The following is a 25,596-nucleotide window of genomic DNA, read 5'->3' on the forward strand; positions in this document are numbered from 1 at the left end:
AAACATTAGCACAACCGCGTGCGTAATATGCGTTTTTTTTTTTGTAAAGGCATTTTTTATACTGGCTTTTAAAATTTTTTTACGTAAATAAAGGAAATTTTCGATTTTCTTTTGTTTAGGAGGGGAAGCTTTTTCAATTTGCTTTTTTGAGTGGATGGGGGGGGGTTGTTTCTAAAAGTGTGACTGAAGTTTGAATTCGAAGCGGTCAAAGTGTCTGTATAGCCGTTTTAAGAATATTAAAAACAAATAAATTAATTTTTTTTAGTTTATTCGTGTTTTTTTTATGTTTGAATATTAAAGAAAAGCATTTGTCCGTCTACACGGAATTATTTTTTCAAGCTAGACACTTGTTGAGATTACCAAATTATTTCGTGTGGTGAAGTTTCTAGTTTTCTTATTTAAAGTTTATATATTATCAATTAAATTGTCATTTAAAGTTTATTAAATAACAATTTTAAATATCACATTTAAAACAATCCCCTCCCTAGAAACATTAACTAACATACCGCTATTTAGTAAAATCGATTTTCCTTAATGCAATATGCACATGAGGTAGCCTCTTAATTGTATATATTGCAAGAATCATACTATATATAGAAATAAATGAAAAAGTAAAGTAGCAAACCTTTCGTATATATTAATCAAATTGTGAACAAACAAATAAACAGACAGGAATACGAACATATATATATATATATATATATATATATATATATATATACATTACATATATATATATATATATACATTACATATATATATATACATTACATATATATATATACATTACATATATATATATACATTACATATATATATATATATACATTACATATATATATATATACATTACATATATATATACATTACATATATATATACATTACATATATATATATATATACATTACATATATATATATATATACATTACATATATATATATATATATACATTATATATATATATATATATATATATATATATATATAATGCTTAGCTTTATCTCTATATGCGATGAAATATAGGACAGTTATTGATTTTTCAAATTGATGTTATTTGTGTTAAACTCAAAAGGTTTTATCTAAATTAGAACGGGATGATGGTTAACGATACGGACTGACGACCAAAGTGTTCCAAGTTCGAATCCAGCTTGTTCCACAAAATCATTTCCAATTCGGATGTTGGCAACCTTGTTCTTTCCGCAAGTACCTACTGTCTTACTAGAAAAATATCGTGGAAAACAATACCAACAATAGAATCACCTTACCTATATGAAATAAATGAATCTAAGTTTGAATATATATTTATGTAGCGGATTTAGTAACAAAACAAAGTCCTAATCTCGTCAACATTTTTTTTTCAAATCTTATTTTAGCAAAATGAAAGTTTTTTTTGTTTTTGTTTTTTCGAGAATGACATTTCTACAAGAAATGAGTCACTTTGACCTTGTCAGGTATACGATCAAGCATATTTATTTTCGTTTCTTGTTACGAAACCAGGTGCGGACAACGTATAACTAAATTTATGGAATCATCATATGTAGTAAGATACGTTAAAAGTTGTCGCTTTTAGAGGAAGAAAAAACGAACGCACTCGAAGACTATAACTATCTTCGGGAGGATATCGTTATTTATTTATTTTGCGAGGATAGACGTTCACATGTAATTCTATATATAAAGTTGCAGTCTTCATCAGTTTTATATTCCTATCATGTTTAGATATTTCCGTTCTTAGGGCTTCAAGCGTAAACACAGACCTCGTGATATTATTGTAGCACCGTGGTGAAGGTGAGTTATAAATATATAGTTTCTTTCACTTACAGTATCCTTCTTCACTCTATATGCTTGTTATGGTCTAAGTGTAATTTGAAAATACAAAGATTTAATTATGATTGATAAGTTTAAACCTAGCGCCTGGCACTAAATACAGGGTGTCCCAATAAAATTTATACACTCTTTAAATGGCCATAAAACCAACATCTATTATATAAAGGGAGAAAGGGGCGCGAGCGCTTATGTCCACGAAAGGTTTTTTGCATCGGGCTTCTCGCGTCGGTTTGGTTCCGCGAGAAGTTTCCGCATACTTCCCAGATCGTAATATATCGGATTCGCAAACGGACATTGTCTCTCTTTTTTTTTTTTTTTTTTGATCGAGTTAAACAAAATTTCCACCGTGCCGTCATTTCCAGTGTGTATTTGTCTTTTTTGTATAAATAAAACGAAACTATTCGAACGCAACCGCCAGGCGTCCCGGTAGTATTTGTTCTGTCATTGGTCCTTGATCAATGTAGGGGAAACCCTTCATACTGATACAATTACTATTTATTTGGATACTTCCCTATTTTGGGGGAGCTGGTTTTCAAAAACGACCTTCGTGGGAGTTTTAAAAGCAACACCATTTCTGCAAGTCATCTTTATGGTTGACATCGCTAAATTTTAACGCATTAGACTTTCGGTCGCGTCATGAAGTAGGGGTAAGATGTCAGATATTCTTTCACTTTCTTTTCCGCCTTCGCATCACGGGGTCGAGCCTGCTTGCCTACTACCACATTTTTTTTTTATTTTGCTCAACACACCTCCAAACATCCAGGCACCGTCGGGCACTCAGGCTAGTTTATTATAAGAAAGAAAAGTTTCATACATCAAAATACTGTGAACAAATATAGAAACCAACTAATTATCGGAAGTGTTCAAATTGTTAGCTATTGTGGTCCATGAACAGCTGACAACGTTCACTGATTGAATCAAAAACGTTCCTAATCAGTCTGGTAATTGGTATGTTGACACACCTTCTTTCAATGGTTTCTTTCAACTCATTCATTGTAACTTGTTTCGTGGGGAGAACCCTGTGTTTAACATGCCTCCATCCCCTCACTCTCCCCCTCAAAATGAGAAAAATCCATGGGGAGGGGATAATATCTTGTGAGCGTGGACAGTACTAGATAGGTCATCTTCGTTTTACCTATCTGTTTCGCAGGTGACTATCAAGATATGTTCTTACGTCATGATGATAGTGGGGAAGTGCTCTATCCTGCTGTACGTGCCATTCTGTATTCCTAAACATTTATTGCGTATTCATGTAGCAAGTTGAGATAATTTAAAGAATATATACATTTTATTGGGACACCCTATGGCAGCGGATTGTTTATTTTGATCACGTGGCAGTAGTTGCTTATTATAACCTAGTGATGCAGCATTGTTAAGGTGTTTAGAACGTCCGTCTCCTCTCTGGCTGTAGCCAGAAACAGTTTATATATAGATCTAAAGTTAAGTAAATTTAATGTACATGACTTTTGGGAAATTGATGCCATGATTACGAAATTGTTATATTTGTAAAAGAGACTTCGTAAAGAATTGTTTTGTAGTAGCACTCAATTATTTGTTTTTCTTTGTGTTCTGTTTCTTCTCCCTTCGTGTTTATGTTGGTCATATTTATTTATTTGTATTTTGATCTGTTATATTCTTTTAGATGGAAAAAAGCTCACAATTTGCAGGTTGTTGACCAGGTATCTTATGTTGACTATCAACGTAGTCCTTGTAAATCACTTGGATGTTTCTTTTCAGAGCCACTGCTTCTATATATATGTTTATGCCAGTTTTTGTGCATGGTTTTGTTCGTGAATAAGGCTTATTTTACCGGTGATTGTATAAAAGCGATAGTGTTTATCTATCATCTATAATATAAATCTCAGCTGTATGTATGTATGTATGTATGTATGTATGTATGTATGTATGTTTGCCTAAAACTTTCGACAAAGGCGTCGGAACGTGGCGAAACCTGTCTCGTTTAAAACCTGGAACATTCGGACGACAAATTAAAAAAAAATTGGCCAAAAACATAAATTCTTTCACCCTCAGCTGGACATTTTACTACAAGGAGGGGTCGCTTTTTCACCGATATTTTTGAAAGTCATCCCCTCTTTTCGATAGACTAGTCTTAATTTAAACCTTCGTTACTTACGGTTTGGCGATGGACGTAACGGTAAAGACGTCACTTTTTTACGTTCTTTTCCTTCTTCGCGGTACGGGTTCGAGCCTGCCGGCCTACTACCACATTTTTTTCAACACACACTTCCAACCACCCGGGCAACGCCGGGAACCCAGGCTAGTCTATGTATAAATACCAGTACCATTGTGAGAATAATACATAAGACGAGAACAGTATTTCAACTAATATGAAACGTGCTCACCTTTATATGATCTACAGTAATAGTTTCTCCTTCGAGAGCGACACCGTTATAGACGACTGCTCCGTTATGAAGCCACGTTAAATTGCTGGAACCTGGAAATAGTTCGTCAAACAATTCACTGTTACAACGAAGTGTCATCGCTTCCCACTCTCTCAGATAAAGAGTCGGTTTTGGAGACTGGACCTGGATCACATAAAACTCCACCGTCTGCTCCCAGTACCAGTTCTGTGCCATCTTGCATGCATAGACTCCACTATCTTCCGGCTCGGCAACTAACATCGTTAGTTCGTTTACCAACGGTTCATACCAGGTACGCGACGGATCCACATGCAAGGGTCTGCCATTGAACTCCCAGAAAAGGTCGGCCATCGGGAATTTGTTGTATACCATTCGAGTAAGATTATTATCACAGCGAAGGGAGAATCCGCTGGGAGCCATGATGCTTGATTGATGATTAGAATGGTTCAAGTAGTCTAGGGCTGCCGCTCTTATCAAGACTGGTAGGGGTTCATTCGTTTCGCCACGTCTTTTAGAACGTCGTATAACTGTCTTAGATGCAATTAAACGATTTTGATACGCACCGGTGAGGACTGAAATATAAAAATCATGTTAATATTAAACAGAATTGAGTAAACAGAAGAGTCAAACATATTCTCAAATTATTTTTACAAAATAAAAACCTAGGAATACTGAAAAAAAAACGTAGTTATAAAAATACATGCAAGTATATATATATATATCTATATATATATACACAGTATAGAAATATAGCTGGCGTAGTGGTTCTAATGTACGTATAATTAATTTGGTGAATGAAGTTCAAATTTCAGCCTGGACTATCGTTAACTTTCAGGAAACTACCCGTAAAAACGTTATGAAATTAAAAAAAAAATGTTCTAACTATTCCCTATATATGTAGTTTATGAACTTGGTCTACTAACAGACAAATGCCAGAAATACTTTGCATAGATGTCGAATGTGAGATCTTGGATCATAAGAAAAAGAACTTTAATACGAATGATATATTGCTACTCTTGATATATGTTGAAACTAATTTGCTAATTAAAACTCGTCGAGAGGCTCTGCCGATCCATGGAACTCCAAGGGGGTTAGGTGATAAAACTTCTTCAGACATAAGTATATAATCTTATTTTTATATTTTTTGGTCTCACGACAAAGAGAGGGTAGACCTGTAAATTCACCCTTGTCCGTTCGTTCAATAACTACGCCTATAAATTTTTTTTAAATTTTGCACAAACATTTGATAAGATATGAGTAAAAATGTAACAACGGATTTTCTGGGAAAATTCCGGCTGCACCCCCCCCCCCCGGAGTGTCTTTCGGGTTAAAATGGTTAAAATTGACATTTTTGTGCTTATTAAAAAAAAAAAAGTTGATGCTTTGGATTTTTATAAAACTTTCTGAAAAGTTGTAACTAACTAATTCCTATATAATTTTGTTTGTCTATACTTCGCGATAACTCTTGAGTGTGCCCTAGGGCTAATAAAAACACTCCATATTTGGGCCTATTTTATCATATTTGTCCAAAATTTTTCTGTGCATATCTATAAAAAATTTGAACAAAGCAGTTTTGCATGGTGCTGAACTCAAATTTAAATATTAAAGCATTGGGGACTTTTGGGGCTAAATGGGGGAAAGCATATGATTAATTTAGCAATTTTTGCATGGTGCAGAACTCAAATTTACATATGTTAAGGCCTAAAACTCCACCGTTTGTTCATTTTCACCAGGATTTGACGTCACCTGGGTACTTTTGGGCTAAATGAGGGGGGGCAAATACTAAACTTAGTCATTTTTATGCCTCATTCACTGTGCATTCAACGGGAGGCCATGCATGCTTCATTTGTTTTGTTTTTTTCAAAGGATTATCAGATATACGAGGACAACAGATCAAGGGTGGATTTCTTTTCAAAATACTATTAACAATGGACAATAAATAAACCTTTTTTAATACGAGCTCTGTTAAGAAAGTAGATGCACACATATTTCTATAAAAATATATTTTTTTAAATTTTATAACTAAATATTTCAGACCAGAGTTCATGAATATAGTTATATCAGTTTAATATTAACAGAAGAGAGTGCTTACTATGTGTAATATAGCTTATGTAGAGATCAGTTTGAGAAATATATAAATAAACGTGACAGTACTAAACAACGTTAACGACCCTAGTCGCTGGTGGTTCATCACTTCATGTTCTTCATATATATATATATATATATATATATATATATATTAAGCCCTTCTCCTCTGGGTAGAGAACTTTAGTAAAGTTATCTCACCCGCTGCTTAATTAGTATTAATGATCGCTGTCTGTTTGTAAATAAACAAGCAGCTTGAGCACTGTGAAGGCGGTGGGCGAGTGTCTATTTAAATGATCATTAAAAGAGATCGTTTGCGAGCACCGACCCCATGAACTACTGACTATCAACTCGATTGCTATAGGTTTAATCCCTGTCCTGGGAAAGCTGCGCTGATGTGCTGTGATACAGCAAAAGAGAACTGTACGTGGATTATATATATATATATATATATATATATATATATATATATATATATATATACACAGAGACTTATATGTAATATGCTGAGTTCGTGTAATTCAGTAAATTTTCATATACCGATGGGTTTTAAGCCAAAAATGGTTGGCTTAAGGAGTAAGCTACAAAATTATCACATTTCATAATTGAGCATTAATATACTGTGTATGCAAAATCAAGACTTCTAAACAAGGTGTTGATGGCAACAAAAAGTGTATTTCATTTTACGTTGCAATTCTTTCAATGTCCAGGTCGACAATTTCAAGCATTATATCGTTTGGAAATTTTCAAAAACCAGCATTTCTTCAGACTTTATGATTAAACACACTTTTGGCAATGGAGCATTTTTGAAGAGAAAGAAAAGAGGGGGAACACACACACACACACACACACACACACACATATATATATATATATATGTGTGTGTGTGTACGCGTATATATATATATATATATATATATATATACATGCGTCTAATGTATATATGACCAATTGTCAGCTCGCTGTTAATTTGTTTCCATTTTTTTATTATAGCTAATATTATAGTGTGCTTTGCTATAAAAATTCGTTTTATATTTTACTGAGATCGGTGGCATCACTTATTTTTCTCTTTCGAGCGTCCATGAATTGTTGTATTTAATAATTTTAAAATATAAATCTACAGCATGTGCCATCATATATATATATATATATATATATATATATATAGTTTTTTTTTTTTTTTGCTTTTGTCGTCTATGCTAGATAACTTCTATTTTTGTGTTTAGAAACATTTGATTCTTGGTTGATATCAAATTTTTATTTCAATGCAATTATCTTCAGTTTTTATTGTTTCGTTTGTTTACTGTATCAATTATTGTTTAATTCATTTCATGATTTAAAGCTGTTAACTCGGATTTTAATAATATTTTATGTTACTATGCATTTTGTAATTATTCTGTTTTGATTTGTTTTTCTGTCTTGGTTTATTTCATGGTAGTTATTTTTTATTATATTTGTCTAATTAATTTCATACAATTACTGTTATCATTTTCTGTGTATTTCCTATTTGTGTTTTCTGTTTGGTTTTCTAATTAAGCTTGGATTCATTTGGAGAATCGTCGTCTGCATTATTCAATAAATGGAAGAGTGTATTCCTTTCTTTAAATGTTATTTTATATTTTTCCTCTGGGCATAATCTGCAGTTCCTATTGCTGCAAGCTGGTGTTTTTATTATGACTACACATTTTATATTAGTGTGTCCGTTTTTATCTTTTGCTGTCATAGATAATTAAACAGATTTGTTTTTTGTTTTGTTTTTTTTGTTTTTTTTGTACGTTAAGTTGTTTGGATTTCTGGAGGTCATTGTGTGTTTATTACATCTTGTGGTGCCTATGCATATTTTTTTCGTTGTTTTTGAGAGCAGTGGATTTGTTATATACTATGCTGTTTATATAGCATATTGTCCAGGCGATTCATGCATATGCAGTCGATTGAATCGGCATATTGTATCAGAAAAAAACATAATAATTTGAAGTGCAAATCTTTTATGGCAAAAACTAAAATAAAAATTGGAAAAATATTCAAATAAATTATATCTGGTATTATTTTAATGAAAACCTTATAATGAAATAAATGTTCACTTAATTTGAAATTTCGAGATGATGCATTACTTCGTTTTGCGTTTCCGAACCAGAGATTTGGAACCACTTTTATTAAATTCTCTCCACCAATTTATATGTATAATTTAAACTTCATAGAACTACGGGATGTTTGAACTTGTAAAGAGATTATACTCTCATAGCCTCCTTTTTTTGGAGTTCACTTAGAGATCCGAAAACACTTTTCTTTCTCGGTCAATTTTACATAAGCATATGCTATTAGATTGCGTCTAGATTTTTTAACTATTCTTTCTATAGTGAACACACAAACATCACATACACACATGTATTAAATTTTATATTCACATGGATAATAGTTAAATAATATATTCTTACAGAAACAAAGGTACAAAAATGTAGAAATTCTATGGATCTATGGAAGATTGGAAAATTCACTATGAATTTACACCTTTATGCATAAGGTATCAAAATATTACAAACGCATGCCGTATTTATTTTGTGTGTGTGTGTGTGTGTGTTTTTTTTTTTTTTTTTTTTTTTTGTAAATGATTAACTCCTTTTATTCTTTTTTTAATAGTTGATAGCAGATATAAAAGCCTTGTCAATTTTTGTTCATTGTTTTCATGATTCAACGATTTGGATTTCCGTTCCGGCCGGATAAAAAAGTAAACATTAGTTTGCATTTACGTACAATAATCGCGAATTACATCAATAGTATTTTTATTATCTATTAATTGGATACTTTCAAACCCCATTGAAAATAATTGGTAAAAAAAAATCATTCAAAAATAAAGTAAAAAAAAAATCGGACTAACAACACCGGGTTGGAACAGTCAGTAATACTAGGTTGGTGCAAAAACAATATCGTTTTCTCACATATGTTACTTTAATATGTGATTGCTGAATTAATTCATTGATATATATAGCCATTTTATATATCATTTTGAAGCGCGTTTGTCGCTATTTCGAATCGCGTTGTTCGTTATCGTTCTCAACCTCCTTATTCATTTTTTGCGGGTTTTTCGACAACATGGACGAAATTCAAATCCGCACGATTTCCTTATTCCAGTTCAAACTAGGCCGAAAAGCTGCAGAGACTGCGCGTTTGGCATAGTCACCACTTACGAACATGTTGCCCAACGATATGTGGGTATACTCTGTTTGCTTACACAGAGATGGTTGGCGCAAATTAATGGATACAGCCTCGAGAATTTTTCAGCGCTCGAATTTTTAAGCGCTCAAGAATTCACTTAAAAACTCTCTAGACTGTATCCATTAATTTGCGCCAACCATCTCTGTGTAAGAAAAGAGAGTATACCCACAATTTACAACTTATGGGTATTCGCTGAGGTTGTTTCTTTTTTTTTCCTATTCCCTATACAATTTCTTTCTTTCTTTACCCTCGCTATTAATTTGTGGTCTTTTGATCACGTTTTTAAACGATGTTTTCTCCCCTGTTGCTAACGTTAATCTTGAAAAGGGTTGGCTGAAAGATGTCTCGATAGGGTTTTTTCTGTCACACCCCTTATTTATCCCTTTTATCTAATTTATGCTTAGGATAAATATACTTTAGAAGTGTATTTTGGTTTTCTTTTCGAAAGTTTCTTTTTAATGGTTTATGTTTAAACTATAGAAAAAAAAACCCAAACCCTCAGCAATTATGGCACTACGTTCGGTGTTATTCAGAAGTTATATATATAGGATCCGTTACCCGGTGTAAATCTGCCCCCCCTCGCAAAAAAATAAACTACGATTGCTGTTAGTGGGCACTGCCGTCCGTCCCTTGGACAATTGAGGATACTGGCGGCCGTGGATGAAATGAAATAATCTGGCTTTCACTGACAATTAGTGCTTGTTTGGCGCGCAGGTTTAAATAAAGTTTATTTAAATGAAGTACATTTAACAAAACGTAACTCTGTTTGAAAAAATATAGGTAATTACTGGAACAAATGTACAAAGCGAACGAGCGAAAGAGAGAAATAGAGGAAATAAATGTTTTTTTTTTTCTTCGGCATTGCTGTGGAATGTTTTTTTTTCTTTTTTTCGTCATAAAAAGAAATGTAAAAAGCGAGAGGGAGTTGGGAAGAATATCTACAGAGAATGAAAGACAGATGAAATAAAAACTGGAGAAGATATTGTTGACGCCTTTAAATGTAAGACAATGAACGCAGCAATTCACTCAGAGGGCAACACATATTTGAAGCTACAATAGCGTTCGTTTGGCATGCGAATACCGTTAATCCAGAATATTGAAATAGTCAGAGCTCAACCAACCAGAAGGAGCTAAATTAATCTGGGAAGACTTTATTTTTTTTCATCGGAAAGGGGAAAGATTATGTTATGTTTGAGTTTATGATCCAGTTACGAAGGGTGCAAGCAAAATATATGTACAATGTGTATATTTCCTCCCGGTGTTGGCTGGGTACGGTAAAAGAACTTGATATTTCGAAGGAAAAATAGAAACTGCTTTCTCTAAAGATGGTTGCGATTGTGATAATGTTGCTCCTAGGATAGAATGTACGATTATTATAACGACTAAATGTGTCTAAAACGTTCTAAATTTTTTTTTTATTACATTTTCACCCCAAACAAGGCAAATTGCCACTTTGGTGTAGGGGGCTACTATCAGGGGCAACAACTACTGGGGTACTATGTAGGGATTTGGGCAGCAAGGTGTCGGTTCACGTTACACTTGAACTTCTGCACGTCAGTACTGTTGGGGAAGCAGGGACCTGGAATGGAATTCCAGAGTCTAGCGGTTCTTGGGAAGAAACTATTGGAGTAAAAAGATCTTTTACATCTAGGGATCTCTACAGTGTGGGGGTGGGATTTAGCAGCCTGTCGGGTTTGTCGAGGGTGCTCACGTCGTGGGGGCACAAGTGATTGCAGTTCGTCAGAGCATTCACCACTAAAATACTTGTAGAAAAGGCAGAGGGATGCAACATTTCGTCGATGGGACAGAGGCTGAAGCTTAGATGCCAGTTCAGGGCCTATTCTAAATTACATAGCATAGTGGCTAATAGTTCAGACATGATAAATTTGTATGCGGCTTTTAGTGTTGCAAACCTATGGTACTTTATTCTAGGGTTGAATTGCTGCGATCAAAATATTATATATGGAGATATATAAATTAGCTATCATTTAAAACTACAATATCTATTTAATTCACTCATGTTTTTATATTCATTTTATGAAATGTCTTACACATGGTTAGTTACATAGCGGAAGACTACAAGACAACTCATCAGAGACAAATGAATGTTCTTAAAAACAATGTTGTAAAGTTCGTTTCATATAAAAATTTTATGAGATTTGGAGAAGAGAAAATATATAAGAAAATGGAGATCTGTAAAATCTGTAAGAAAATATACATAAATAAAACATTTACTGCTGTACTTTAATTCATAGTACACGTGGCAAAATATATGTCGCGATATTCAAACTATGAAATTATGTTTAGGGAAATAAGCAACACAGAATATTTACGTACAATTACTAAACTCTACTTAATATCGAGCACTTTTGAAGTAAATGCTGAAAATATTTCGACTCAGTATATTACTTTATAGTTTCATATGAGTATTCTTTACATGTATGAGTAAGCATACGTTTTTTGGTTCTCCATTAGAATCGCTTGGTTGATTTTTCTGTTTATACACGCGTGAAATTATTACGTTTTCACCAAACAGAAGCAGCCAAATAATTTTAGAAACAGCAGATTCTTTAATTCCCCTGATCGGTGAATCAATGTAACAATTGAACTTATTTATGGAAACAGTCATTTTTGTGATCAACGCCTGACATGAATATTTGTAAAGGCGCCAACTCATTGTATTACGGAAGGTGTGAGATGAAAATAAAGACTGTAAGTATATCATTCTTTTCTTATTGAATTAATATTTTTTATCCCTTTCATCTAATCTAAATCTAAGATATAATGTGGTTGTACATTTTGTGAGCAAGTGTATCAAAAGTGATTCATTTTATTTCATTAACTTTTTACGACCTGAATTATGATGTAGATGATTTAAAAAAATAGTTGTTAATTTTAGTTAATTTAAAAGCTAATGATACTATGATTGACTTCAAACTAGAAAAATTGTGAAGTTCAATAGTTCAATTACCACTGAGAATTTTTACATTCAATAAACTTACCTTGATTATTATCCATAGTGTTTGAAAAAAATATGTTTATAATAACAGACGAAATTCTCCGCTCTCTGAGACAGATAGTGGCATACTGAATGTCAGCAATGGACAGTTACAATCTGGAGGTATTTGGGATCTACGGAAATACTGAAGGCGTGCTTGAATCATTTCCCATTTTATTTATGCCGTTTTATTCATTTATTTACGACTGAACTAATATGTCCAACCAGGTCATAAAGAGTTAAGTCTTGTACTCTTGTCTATTCTTATTTCAATAATAACATATTTGAAATCTGGTATAATACCAAAAATACTTAATAGTAAATTTATCAGGAATATTGTAATTAACCAAAACCAGAAAGCTAGGAAAACGGTATTCAGAAATGCATCAGAAGCAAATATGCCAAAATGAGAACAATAGAAGCGTATGTGAACAAATAATGTAATTCTGGTAATATGTTATTCCGTCAAGCTGGAATATAAAAGCAACTGTATAGACGTACTAATCAAAACGCCGTAAAAGAAACTGAAAATGTACATTGAAGCGACTCACTCGTGGGCTGTAAAAATATAGTAGCTAAAAGACTGTAGAAAACGGGTAAACTGAAATAATGACGGTGATTAAAAGGAATAATATCACATGAATAACACTTCGGGATTATTCGGAATGATTTTGGTGGCATATTTAAGTTTGTGAATGAAATTCCTTTGATTTTCTGTATGCGTGGTTGTTTATTAAAATCAAACGAAACGAACACATACTGCCCCAAAACACACATCAAGTAGTCGCCCGAATTTAGGCAGAACACGGCTAGTGTTTAAACAAAATAGAGGAACAATTTAATTTAATTTAATTTATTATAAATATTTATGAGGGTCATTCCCGAATTAAGAAGTAGAAAATCTATATTATATTATAATGGAGATTTGGTGTCGCTCTATTAACGAAATGACGTAACATTTTCAAATTAAATTTTCAAACTTTTTAAATGTGCAAGACATTGACAATTACTGTTCTAGAAGTGTAAGCCATTTGGAGTAAATTCTATCCCCAGAAACCAGGATATTTTGCCAAGATCGGTCATTTTGAATCTTTTACTTAATTTGTTCTTAACATCAGTTAACATTATGTCACAATTTGATGCGATTAAAATATCATCGACCCACAAAACCAAAATCAGTAGTTTATCGTCTTTGTGTTGGGTATATAAACAGGGGTCTACAGCGCATTGTTTAAATTGTTGTTTAATAATAATATAATCATGGAATACTGTGTTCCAACACTGAACACTCTGCTTTAGACCATATAATGACTTGTTAAGTCGCCACACACTATTTTTATTTTTCATTATAAATCCCTCTGGAGGGGTAATATAAATTTCACAGTCTACTCGGGTATTCAAAGAAGCATTTTTACGTCCATTTGATGGATGTTTAGGTCATATTGTGATGCGACTTGCAGTAAAATTCTGATTGTCGTTAGGTTTGTGGTCGGTGATAACGTAGAAAAGTATTCTTTACCGTAAATCTGAGAGTACCCCTTAGCAACACATCTTGCTTTGTACTGTTCTACGCCTGATGCTGCACTCTTTTTTTGTAAAAACCCATCTGGTAAAAATAACATGTTTATCTCTTGGGAGAGGCACTACCGTATAGGTATCATTTTCGGTTAAGGCATCTATTTCTTTTTTCATGGCAATTTTCCATTCATCACAATGTTCTGAATTAATTGCTTTGTTGAAGCTTTTTGGCGCATTTTCCATTGAATAGCAATAGTCGATTTGATAATCCTTTATATTGTCGACCACAAAAAATCGGGTCGTCTTCTATTTCTTTTGGGATATCTTTCGACTTTATCATCATCATCATCATCATCATCATGGACACTCTCGTCTCCGTCATTTTTATTGTTTTCGTTTGTTCTAATTATTTGAGGTAATATAATTTCATCCTCTTCATATGACGGGTTTTCGTCTATAAAATTAAACCTGTCTGTGAATTTTACACACCGGATTCTTTTTATTTATTTTTTTTTTCGGGAAAAAATATTAAATTGGCTGGACTGTTTTTATCGTATCCAAGAAATATATCTCTGTCGGCTTTAATATTCAATTTACTCTTTTTCTCTATATATGCGAAGAAAGTTCAACCAAATATATGCATTCTGCTTAAATTTGTTTTTTTTACCACAGAACGATTCATATGGAGTTTTAGAGTGTTTTGTTAAAGCACCTGTTGCGTATATAAGCTGCCGCCATAAGTGCATACGTCCAGCGGTTTTTAGGGAGTTTTGATTCAATGAGTAGGCATCTTGCCATTTCAAAAAGTGTCCGCCACGCACGTTCAGCAGTCCCATTTTGGTGTGGCGATCTAGGAGCTGAGTTTTTATGCCTGATATGAATGTTAATTAGTAAAAGTTCAAAGTCTTTATTGGTAAATTCCGTACCGTTGTCAGAGCGAATACACTTTATTTCACCGTAGGGGGCCATGCGGGCTAGATACTTCTTAGTTGCTAGCAGGGTATCAGATTTGTTTTTTAAAAAGTAAACCATTATTAAACCTGAATGGTCATCTACGAAATTCAACACATATCTATAATGTTCTCTGCCTATCGGTTCTACGGGACCGTTCAAGTCACAATGCAACATTGATAGGATTTTTTTGGCCTTTTTGTCTGGTATCTTGTTTTGATAGTTTGTCATTTTCCCTTGTGTATAGACGTCGCAGTTGAAGGTTTTTGATGTTTGTATTTGCACCCCATCAACTACAGTCGGCAACTTTTTGATATCAGGAATATTGCAGTGTCCAAGAATTTTATGCCATGTCTGTAGATCATGGCAGGCGGTTTTTGATGGGACTACGCTGTTTAAATACTATAGTCTTCCATTTTCTTTAATGTCAAATACAGTTCCATTCGGGTATACAAGTTTTGATTTATTGGGGCTAAAGTTTATATTTGCACCTTGTTTTGTGGCAGCTTGTACATAAAATATATTTTGTTTAAATTTTGGGATTAGAAGAGCGTTTTCTAAAATAAAGAAACACAGTTCACCTTTATTGTTCTTCAGCGAGATTTTCGCATTGCCTCTTTTTAAAACGATATCATTGACTCGACTCCCGTCAGCTAGTTCTACAAAATGATTTTGTGGCTTAAAGTTGGGATCAAAATTGATAAAATCAGATGTCTTTGTAATCACATGTGCCGTGGCCCCACAATCGACAAGAAAACTATTGTTTCTTGAAGCATCAAATGTACACGAAAATAAAAATGTATGTTCGCTAACAGAGCTCTCTACACTTTTAATGTAGTCGCCATTTTGAGTCCTGTATCTACATTGGAAACTCTTGTGATTTGGTCGTCCACAATTATAGCAAATAATTTTTGTATTTTTCTTAGGAAAAAACCTGCTTTTGGCAAAGTTGCGTTTTTTATTCCTGGCATGGGTATGATTCGATTTTGGTGTTTTTATGTGTGTCAATATCGCGTAATTATAGGTAGTCATATGTTTAATGACTGCAACCAGGCCCGACATATGCTATACAGTAACAAAACTGTCACAAAAATTATCACGACCGACAATGAAGGATTTAAACAGAGCTAAAAGTCATGGGGTTTTCTTTCTGGGTTGTGTTTCATAAAAATATTGATTCCTTTTAACCTTGATTTTATAACTTTTATAATTAATTAAACCTGGAAAAACAGTCGTTTTGTTTACGAACAATACTAATACTTCAGGTGAGTTGATACATGATGGGGTGTACTTTGAGTAGCATTCATATGTTATTATTACTTATGATATACATATTTAATTCAAGACTCCACTTTTTACAAAGGAACTTTTGTAAACATTCTAAATAAATCAGGCCTTATTTCTAGATACTATTAAAGAGGTAAAGATGAATATTACAGCCAAAATCAGCAATGCCAACAGAGGGGCGTGTGAGTTATTGACAATTTTGCACGTTGTATCCAGGTGGACTTATAATTGAACAGCAATTTGGTGGACGAGTCCGGTGTAGACGTGAATCTACCTGTGCCAGATATGGCATGATTGCCGAAAGAATTGTGCATTTTATTAACGTTTCCATGGATAGCATTTTCATTTGGTGAGGAGTGTCGCTCTGTAATGATTTAATCCAGAATACTGTATCAATAATATGCAATAATTATTGTTTAAACAGCACTGTCATATACCTTAGTAAATGGGATGCCTATTTTGAATAATAATTTTAAACGGAAAGTTTTCGAGGAAACTTTGCTTTTAAAATAATGTAATAGAAATAATATAGACATTGCTTATAACACATTAAAAAGCAGAGTTTGAAGTCAAAACAATCATTAGAGTAGATTAAACTGTTTGGGAAGTTCACTAGTATGTATGTGTGTGTACTATGAAAAAGTTTTCAATGTAGTGAAAAACATTTTTCAACTAGCATTAGGTAATCATATTTAAGCTATATAGACATGTGTAAAGTTACAGAAGATCACAACTTCGGTACTGTCGGTTTCAAATCAAAACAAAGATCCAATGTTGATCGTGTACATCGGCCTCTTATGTGCGTATTCTTTCTCACTGACTATCTGTTCATCTACCTTTATAGTTGAAACCGTCGGTACCGATATTCTAGCCATAGGTAAAACACAGGTGTATATATATATATGAGAATGTGTGTGAGCACACTTCTTTACCTATATGCTTAACGAATTTTGATCGATAGACTTAAAATTTAATATATAGGGTATTTAGACATGTGGAAAATTTTAAAATCTGTTTTCATCCGGAAAAGCGGCTGCTAAGAGGTTAAAATTGAACAATTGGTACTTGGGTAATCGGATGTTTGTTTGTCAACTGCCTCACGAGATTTGGAAACACTTTTTAAAATATGTGGCAAGCTAGTCTAATGGTTATCGTACTTACTATCTTTTGATTTTGGTTTCGATTTCAGTATTTGTTTTACTTACAAAAAGTGAACTGGTTAGAAAAAACAAACAATACTGGCATGCACATCTCTTAGTTCTTTTCCATTTTTAATTCATTTTTTCCAAAGGAATTAAACGTTACGTTTAATACCGGGCAATGCTGATTACGTCTTTTATATATAAAGAGAGAGAGCGAGAGCTAAATACGAAGGATAATTCCGTTGCCATTGCCTACATTGTAAACTAGTGTCGATTGAACGGTAAATAATAATTCAAATAAATTCTACATGTTTATCGACTTATGTTTATTTATCTATACACTGTCTACCTACTAACCCTAACCCATATACGACACGTTCTACATATGTTTGAACGCAAAATAAAACGAAGGTGTGTTGCGTTGTGGGATTTGAGTGCATGTACGTGTCACTATTCTCCATTAAGTGGCTCTTCGCTATCTGAATCCTAGTTATATTTGTGACCTATTTGAGTTCTTTCCGTGATAATCTAAATGTTTATATGCGGGTGCGGGTGTCATACATGTATTCGATGTACCTTTTTTCAACTATGTTTTTGATCTTAAGGTCCACCAGGATTTCATCTATTCTTCGAGGCAAGCTGGAAATTTGTTTGAACGAATGCATTTCACTCCAAAACGATGGTTGATTTTATATATTTTTTATTCACTTTCCAGGTGTTTAAGAATGGAAAGTAAGGATCTTTGCTTTTGGTTAATTCTAATCTCCAGTTTGGAGACACGTCATCTCCCTCCCCATTCGCTATTTTTTACGTCCAACTCTGTCCAGCTAACCTGATCACGGGGTAACAACCACGTCCTTCTGGTCAGGTGTTTTTAGAACTTCCGGTGAAACTTGTCCATTTTTTACCTCAATAATGTTTTGACAACTTTTATCAGAACATAGCTTCACATCTCATCTCTTGTTTACCTCGCCAGTTATATAGATCCAGATAGATAGATAGATCGACAGACAGATAATCGATAATTTCTCATCTATTCAACTACTACATATCAGGTGCTCTAGCCCAAAAATAACAATCAATCTTTGTAAAACAAGATGGACGCTAAATGACCTTGCCGCTTGAGGCCAAGAAGAAATGTGCCAGAAAGTCTAAGATAGTCTCCTAGGTTGATTAGACGATTGAACACGGAAAGCAATTTAAGCATTGAGTTACCTGGACGAGATCCTGGTACATGACAATCTTAGTCTACTACAAAACGAATTCGTGTACGTCTTAAAATTTCATTCAGATTCCAGATTTCAGCTGTCACTCAGCCGCCGTTGACCACATCTGTCTTCGTCCTGAACGAAGTGGAACAGAGCGATTTCTAGTTATGTAAAGGAGCAATTGGAATAACAGCGTCGAGGCCACAGGTTCGGCAATTATCGCTGAAATTTGTCCGAGCAGCATCGACGGCGAAGGGACAGATGTATTAAGTAGCGAAATCGATCGTATAAGGATAGACACGTACGTTGAAAGATGGGATAAATTCTTGAAAGGTCGAAAAATTTAGCTGAATATTTATCTTTATCTAATAGTTTTTTTGTCTGTTGCTAGATGAGGATGAAAAAGCAATGAGAATAAAAAAGAGGGCAGGAAAAAAAACGCCGCTACACGTTCGAAACATCTTGAATATTTCACTGAAGAATGAGATCTGCTATTATCAAGGATTTAAAAACAAAAATAGTTTTCTACCTTAGAATTACAAAAAAAAAATTAAATTCTATTAAAGTTCTTTATTTTTACTGTGTAGTAACTAATAACTGGCATTTATTTCGCAAAAGACATATTACGCTCAATTATATTTAATTAAAAAATGGTTAAAACGAATGAAATTGTTGTGTATTGGGACCCTACGCCAGTAGTAGAAATTATGTTACCTAGTATGAATTTCGGCGAGGGTTTTATTTAGTACATCTCAGGATAATCTGCTGGCAAACAGAAATAGGCCAAGGTGATGTGATTGATGGGGGGACTTAAGGGTTGACTCTCGGGAAAAACACGCTAGAAATGCAAGTGTCGAATTATATTACATACGTCACTTGTTTGAAGGACAGAACCCAGTTTCTAGTCGGTCGGAGTCGAGAAGCGAGAGAGGCAACATGTGTCTGACAATGTATAGAGAATCTTAAGTAAATATTGCCTCAATACTTTGTGCATCGCCCATCATTAAGACTAAGAAAATTATGTTAATAAATAATTAGTAACGTGGTCTCTCCTCCATGAGCAAACTTTCTCTAATAAAATATTTGAATCTCCGCATGTCTTCATTAAGTTTCGACGCATGAGTAGATTCGTTTTCCATTAAACAAAAGTGCAACAAGTGATCAACAGCTCACGCATGGAAAAATGGCAATCAAAAATGAAAACCAGCAATCGTGCACGTATGTAAAAAGACTTTGTCGACTTCTTTCTTAGTTGCTCACAGACGAAAACGCAGATGTGACCCCCTACGCCTTTGTTGGAAATGTGCACCCTACGCTTATATTGGAAACGATATATGCTAACTGTTTAGTTTACGCTGAAAATGTCCAATATAACTAAAAACTTTATCTCTAGATAATTCTGTTACATTTTTAATAACTTTTTTATAGAATGTATACAAGACATTTTTATCATCTTCATAGCTAATTGGGTGACATTAGTTTCAATTTCAAATTTAGTCACTAACATCGAGGGGGTGGGTGAGAAATCTATATTTTATATATGACAAAAAGTTAGCTTCCCCTATTTTATTCATCGATATAGCTTCATAAATAAAAGCTGGTATAAATCTAAAAATGTAATATAGTGCGGATATTGTTGCCTGTTCTGAACATGAATATAATTTTTTTTATATTGAAAATAAAATAAATACAAATTCATAACTTCTGTGCACACTCTTACATTATAGAACTCAAACCAAACAAACATTGCATAGGCAGTCGCGTTAGCATTCCTCCTTGAAGTGCCACATACAATTAGCAATAAATCAATCCTTTCTTAAGGGCGATAGGGTGATGCATAAGGTGTACATCTTAAAGCGGCAGAGAACAAGGCAAGACCAACAACAGGATGTCCAGACTCTATCGATCTGATTTTGGTATGAAGTAGCCACGTAGATAAAAAGGATTTTTTTCACTTACATTCATTATGCCTTTATGCATTGAAAAATGGAGATTTTCCATGACCTAGATAAAAATATACCCTGTTATAAATACGTATATTATTTTATTTATTTATTAGTATAAGTTTACATCTTTACAAAGCAAAACTACTGGTATACGTTTACTATATTAGCTCACACTATCATATAACTCTATCTTCAAATAAATGTATCTTCTTCGATTGTTCTCTATCAGATATAATTCCAGATTTGACAGACACATTAAAGGAGCCAATGTTCACAGTTTAGTAAATCAGTTGCTGATAATATCCATATTAATATAATAGCTTTAAAACAACACGGATAAGATAATTTGTTTTTGTTGTTTCTGTTTTTCTTTGTTGTTTTTGTTGTTTCTGTTTTTCTTTGTTGTTTTTGTTGTGTGTATTTGATTAGTTGTTTCTGTCTAGTAATAAAAAATATAATTATTTTAATTTTTTTATTATTTCAATCCAAGAGAATGTTTTCAATTTATTTATCAATACTAATTGAATAAAGCAAGTCTACACGCAATTAGTTCCTCGGATGATTAATTATTTTCCTGTATTCAGTAAAGAAGTCACTGACAATTGCAATTACGAATTCCTATTTATTTGCTAGTCAATCGAAGTCATTGTACATAGCATCATAACGAAAATTTACTGTATGCATGTCAGTAACCAAAACTACGTGACAATTTCACTATGCTATTTAAAAATCTCAAAGGTTTACAACGATTGTTTTGTACTTTACAAATTATCAATGTAAAATATTTCCACCACCCCCGCACTTTGACTATGTGATATGCAATTTTACTGTATGTATATATATATATATATATATATATGTAAGGAAAAAATTGACAATATAAAAATATGTATTAGTGCATATAAATTTAATCATTTATTCGATAAGAATTACATCAATAAAGGTAAAGGATATAAATGCTCTTTATATCTAGGATTTCGAAGATTATTTGATACTGGAGATATTCATAAGCGTACCCTACTTCTAATAGAGGGGAGATATAACACATTGGAAATATTTGGAATCAAGTCTCCCCGTGCTGTTATTTCAGATCATTTGAAATCATAGCAGCAAGTTTTAATCTCCTCTCCATCAAAGCCAGAGATTCGGGGGGAAATATCGCGCATGCGAGGGGCGTTCTAGACGTAATCCATCCTAACAGAACATGCATTCAGGACCTGAAAGTTTCATCTCTCTGTTGCAGATGTTGACGATATGAGACGCCAAGAAAGCAGACTTGCGTTATTGAATTCCTGCCAAAAGTGCATTGAAAAATATAAATAAAAATCCTGGAACACAAAAGGTCACTCGTTATAATGGTAGCATTCTCGTTTTCGGGAGTCTTCAGTGGTTTAGTTAAAAAATAGGAAACTATACTTTAGGAACGATTCTCGTATGACAACGTCCTCTTCAGACGCCCATGCATAACCAACGTTTATCGCTGGCAAAAGTGCATGAAGAATATTGGTGGCGAGAAAAACAATTCTGGAGCACAAAAGGTCGCTCGTTTTAATGGTACTCCTCCCGTATTCCTATCTCGTCAACTTTTTTAGCTACAATATATATATATATATATATATATATATATATATATATATATAATATTAGCCCTTCTAGAACCTGCGATCGAACATTTTATTGCTTTTTACAACTAGCTCACGAGATATATATATATATATATATATATATATATATATATATATATATATATATATATATAAACAACTAAATATGGCAAATTTTAATAATAATTTTAAAAACTCGTGTTTTCTAGTATATCGGTATTATCAAAATATTTCTTTCTAAATTTGGTTGAAATTTTCTTTTTAATCATTTCTTCTAAATTTAGTAATGCTTTAAAATCTCTTCAAATTAAATCAATTAACAACAAATTTGTTTTCTAATAGAATAATATATTTTGAGTAAGTTGCAGGACACGATTAAAAACAATTGTAGCGTAAAACATTTCAAGATAGATTTGGATGAATTCCGAAACATGTGACTATTAGAACTATCGAGTTCAATATTTATCAGAATTTTGATTTGCACGTTGATAATTTATTTTGCATATCAAGGAGGTTATCTTTTTGATCGAGTTTCACTTGTGGTTTGTCACTGTTCGATTGGTTATTTGTTTCTACTGCCTATCGTTTACATTGCTTGCACTATCATCACCAAACTTGGTCAAAGTATTTGTTATGGTTTAATTTAGAACTGATTTAATTTTGAAATATCTAGTTAAAATGCCAAGGAAACACAAGATGGGAAACTCCCATTTGGTTTTTCATCGCAGAAACTCTCTAATTGACCCAGTGGAGTCCCGCATCCTATCAACTTGATAGGGTCAGAACTCTGACGAAATCTCAACTTCTGTTGTTTTTTTAAATTTTGTATGTATCTGATGCTTTTTTTGTTATGACACTAACGACCGTGTAAAATTCCATGAAAAATATTTTTGATTTATCAACGTTTCCTTTGCATAACTTTCGGAATGCTTCCGACAATATGAAGAAGTAAGCTCAAGATAAGACTTTGACCAGGTTTACGTTTTCAGGCGAAGTATGCAGCTTCACGATTGCTTATGTTCTTGTTTGTTTTATAGGTTGATTTAAGAAAATTGTTAATGCCAGAATTACATAAAGAAGTATAATAATAATAACCTCGTAATAAGAAAGTGTGTTCCGAATTTTCGATTGTTCATCTGAGTGGGAGAGAGTGAAAAAGCATGAAACGTTGTTTATATCTTCTTAAATTCCTTGTTTCGCTGTTGCTATGTAAACCTCTTGGGCTTCACGGCTATATTATTATGTGCTGTTCTTCCCCGTGGGTGGGGGGATGCCATTCTGGGCTTTGTTTTCCTGTGGTAAGCTGTTTACTCGAAACCATCCTTCCATGATTTAGCTTCTTGATTTAGGAAAGACTTAATTTCTAGCTAACTACCAGAAGCGCCCTCTCTGGGTAATTCGACAAAGTTTCTCTGGTAATTTACAAGAATCCTGAGTGCGTGAGATTATCCACCTGAACTTCTGGCCTTGTGCCACAATGTTCTGGCGGTGTGCATGTGTAAAGAGATCAATATCAAGGTGCCCTCGCCAAAGAATACTAATTTGTTTAAATTTAGTTATTATATACTCGTCCAAAGTTCGTTATTTTAGGAGAGGGATCTGTACTATATATATTAAACTCGACCTTTTGTCACATTACAAGTTGTTTGGGATGATAGTAAATCCAAACTTCTCTCAGCCATTTTTGCATAACTGGTTTATCTCTTTTAATATCGGTGAAGTCTCGTTTTGATTATTAACTGTAAGTTTCTCTTCAAACTTATAAATCGTAGGTTATTAATAGGGCTGTGAAAGCAGAATATTCTTTTCATTATTTTGATTCTTGAATATATATTCGTTAATATCTTATATGTTTTTATGTAGACTGATGTGGTTCTCGGTTGATAAACTGTATCGAGTCAAAAGAATGAAAAGAATATGCTGTTGTCACAGATGTAACTATTAATATCCTAATATGCTTCAAAAATATTTGCAATATTTTGTTATGGAGTAGACATAATTACAGTCAGATGTGCGTTTACTTAAACATAACATTTTCAAGTTTTTAGAAATGTACTTAAAATTTTTATTCAATCAATCACGTAAGTTGAACGCTAAACGGTCACTATTTATTACAAAAGGTAGAATACTGGCTCAGTAATATCTCAAAAAATATTATTGAATTATTTTCTCTTAATATCATCAAATGTTCAAATTATCAAATTATAGTCTAAATATTATTTGTTCGACGTCCGGGTTCACAAAAAGCATTATCATCGCAAACATTGACTAATAAGAAACGAATGACCTCCTCTTATAGTCGCACTTTATCAGTTAAAAGTCATTAAAACCATTTCCTCTCAAGAAATTTTCAAAACAAAAATCAAATAATATGGCTCTTCGTTTACGGTTTCAAATTTGCTATTTTATTTGATAATTTTTTAACATGTCATATTGAGAGGAGACGGTAAGTTTTTCCTTTATATTATAGATTCTTTTTAAAATTAAAAAAAAATGTGCAAGTGAATTGATATCTGTTCCATTATAATTTCTATTAAAAATTAATCAGAAAGGACGTACCAAAATCTGCTGAATTTTCATTTAAAAAATTTAATTTTTCAAATTAATTCTTTTTAGGATTAAAAGGTTATAAAAGAATTTACTAAAAAAGGGTTTTAAATTCGTCGTTTGTTTTTATTTTATTTTTTATTCATTTTATTTATAATGTGTTTTAAAAATTTTCGACTACCGTGGAATTTCCACGGATTCTGGTAGTTTACACATTATTCCTCTTAATTTATACGAGAGTTTTCAGTATTGAATGTAATCATAAATCGATCACCGACATTAACACCGCTGCGTGTACAAACAATAGGTAAGAACTTCCTGTCGGTGGAAAAAAACTGCTTCCTTTAATACTACTAGGGTCGTTTCAAAAGTAAAGCTTCGTATGTTTTAACTAAAAAATTTATAGCGCTACGATGACAGAAGTGGTACCGTTTTTTCTTATGTATGTTGGATCGTTAAGGAAAGAGTTTACGGAAGATTGCCACTTGGACTTGGGATTAGCCAAAACCCCATAAAACACATAAAGGACAATTCGATTGATTACATAAAATTACCGGATATGGTGTTATTTATTTTTATTTTTTCAAGCACAAATGTAGTATCGTCTGGTTCTGTAAAACATGAAGGGGTATATATTAAGTGTAAGTGCGTCTTGTATATATATATATATATATATATATATATATATATATATATATATAGGTGTCTAAATTCGTGTATCTTCTATTGGTATAAAATGTTTTCTTATTAATGTGCGTATAGGTTTGTATACACGTGTCACATTTATTTAGATGACGTGTGTATATACGTGTGTTCATCTATCTAATTTTTTCTATTTTTTGTTGAAGTGATGCCTGTATAACACTTAAAATAGTGTTGATACATTAA

The 25,596-nt window shown here is 33.0% G+C and overlaps 1 protein-coding gene across 1 annotated transcript in view; it reads right to left on the minus strand.

Annotated features, from left to right (window-relative positions):
• The window catches only part of LOC145245527 (uncharacterized), a 129,016-nt gene that overhangs the window by 36,400 nt on the left and 67,020 nt on the right, over nucleotides 1-25,596 (minus strand). The window contains exon 2 of the mRNA XM_080107191.1: nucleotides 4,192-4,781. Coding sequence (XP_079963317.1) covers nucleotides 4,192-4,781 — 590 coding nt within the window. The remainder of the gene's footprint in view (nucleotides 1-4,191; nucleotides 4,782-25,596) is intronic.

This window comes from Euprymna scolopes, chromosome 1, assembly GCF_053919585.1.
Source record: "Euprymna scolopes isolate OS-2025 chromosome 1, ASM5391958v1, whole genome shotgun sequence".
Classification (NCBI taxonomy): domain Eukaryota; kingdom Metazoa; phylum Mollusca; class Cephalopoda; order Sepiida; family Sepiolidae; genus Euprymna; species Euprymna scolopes.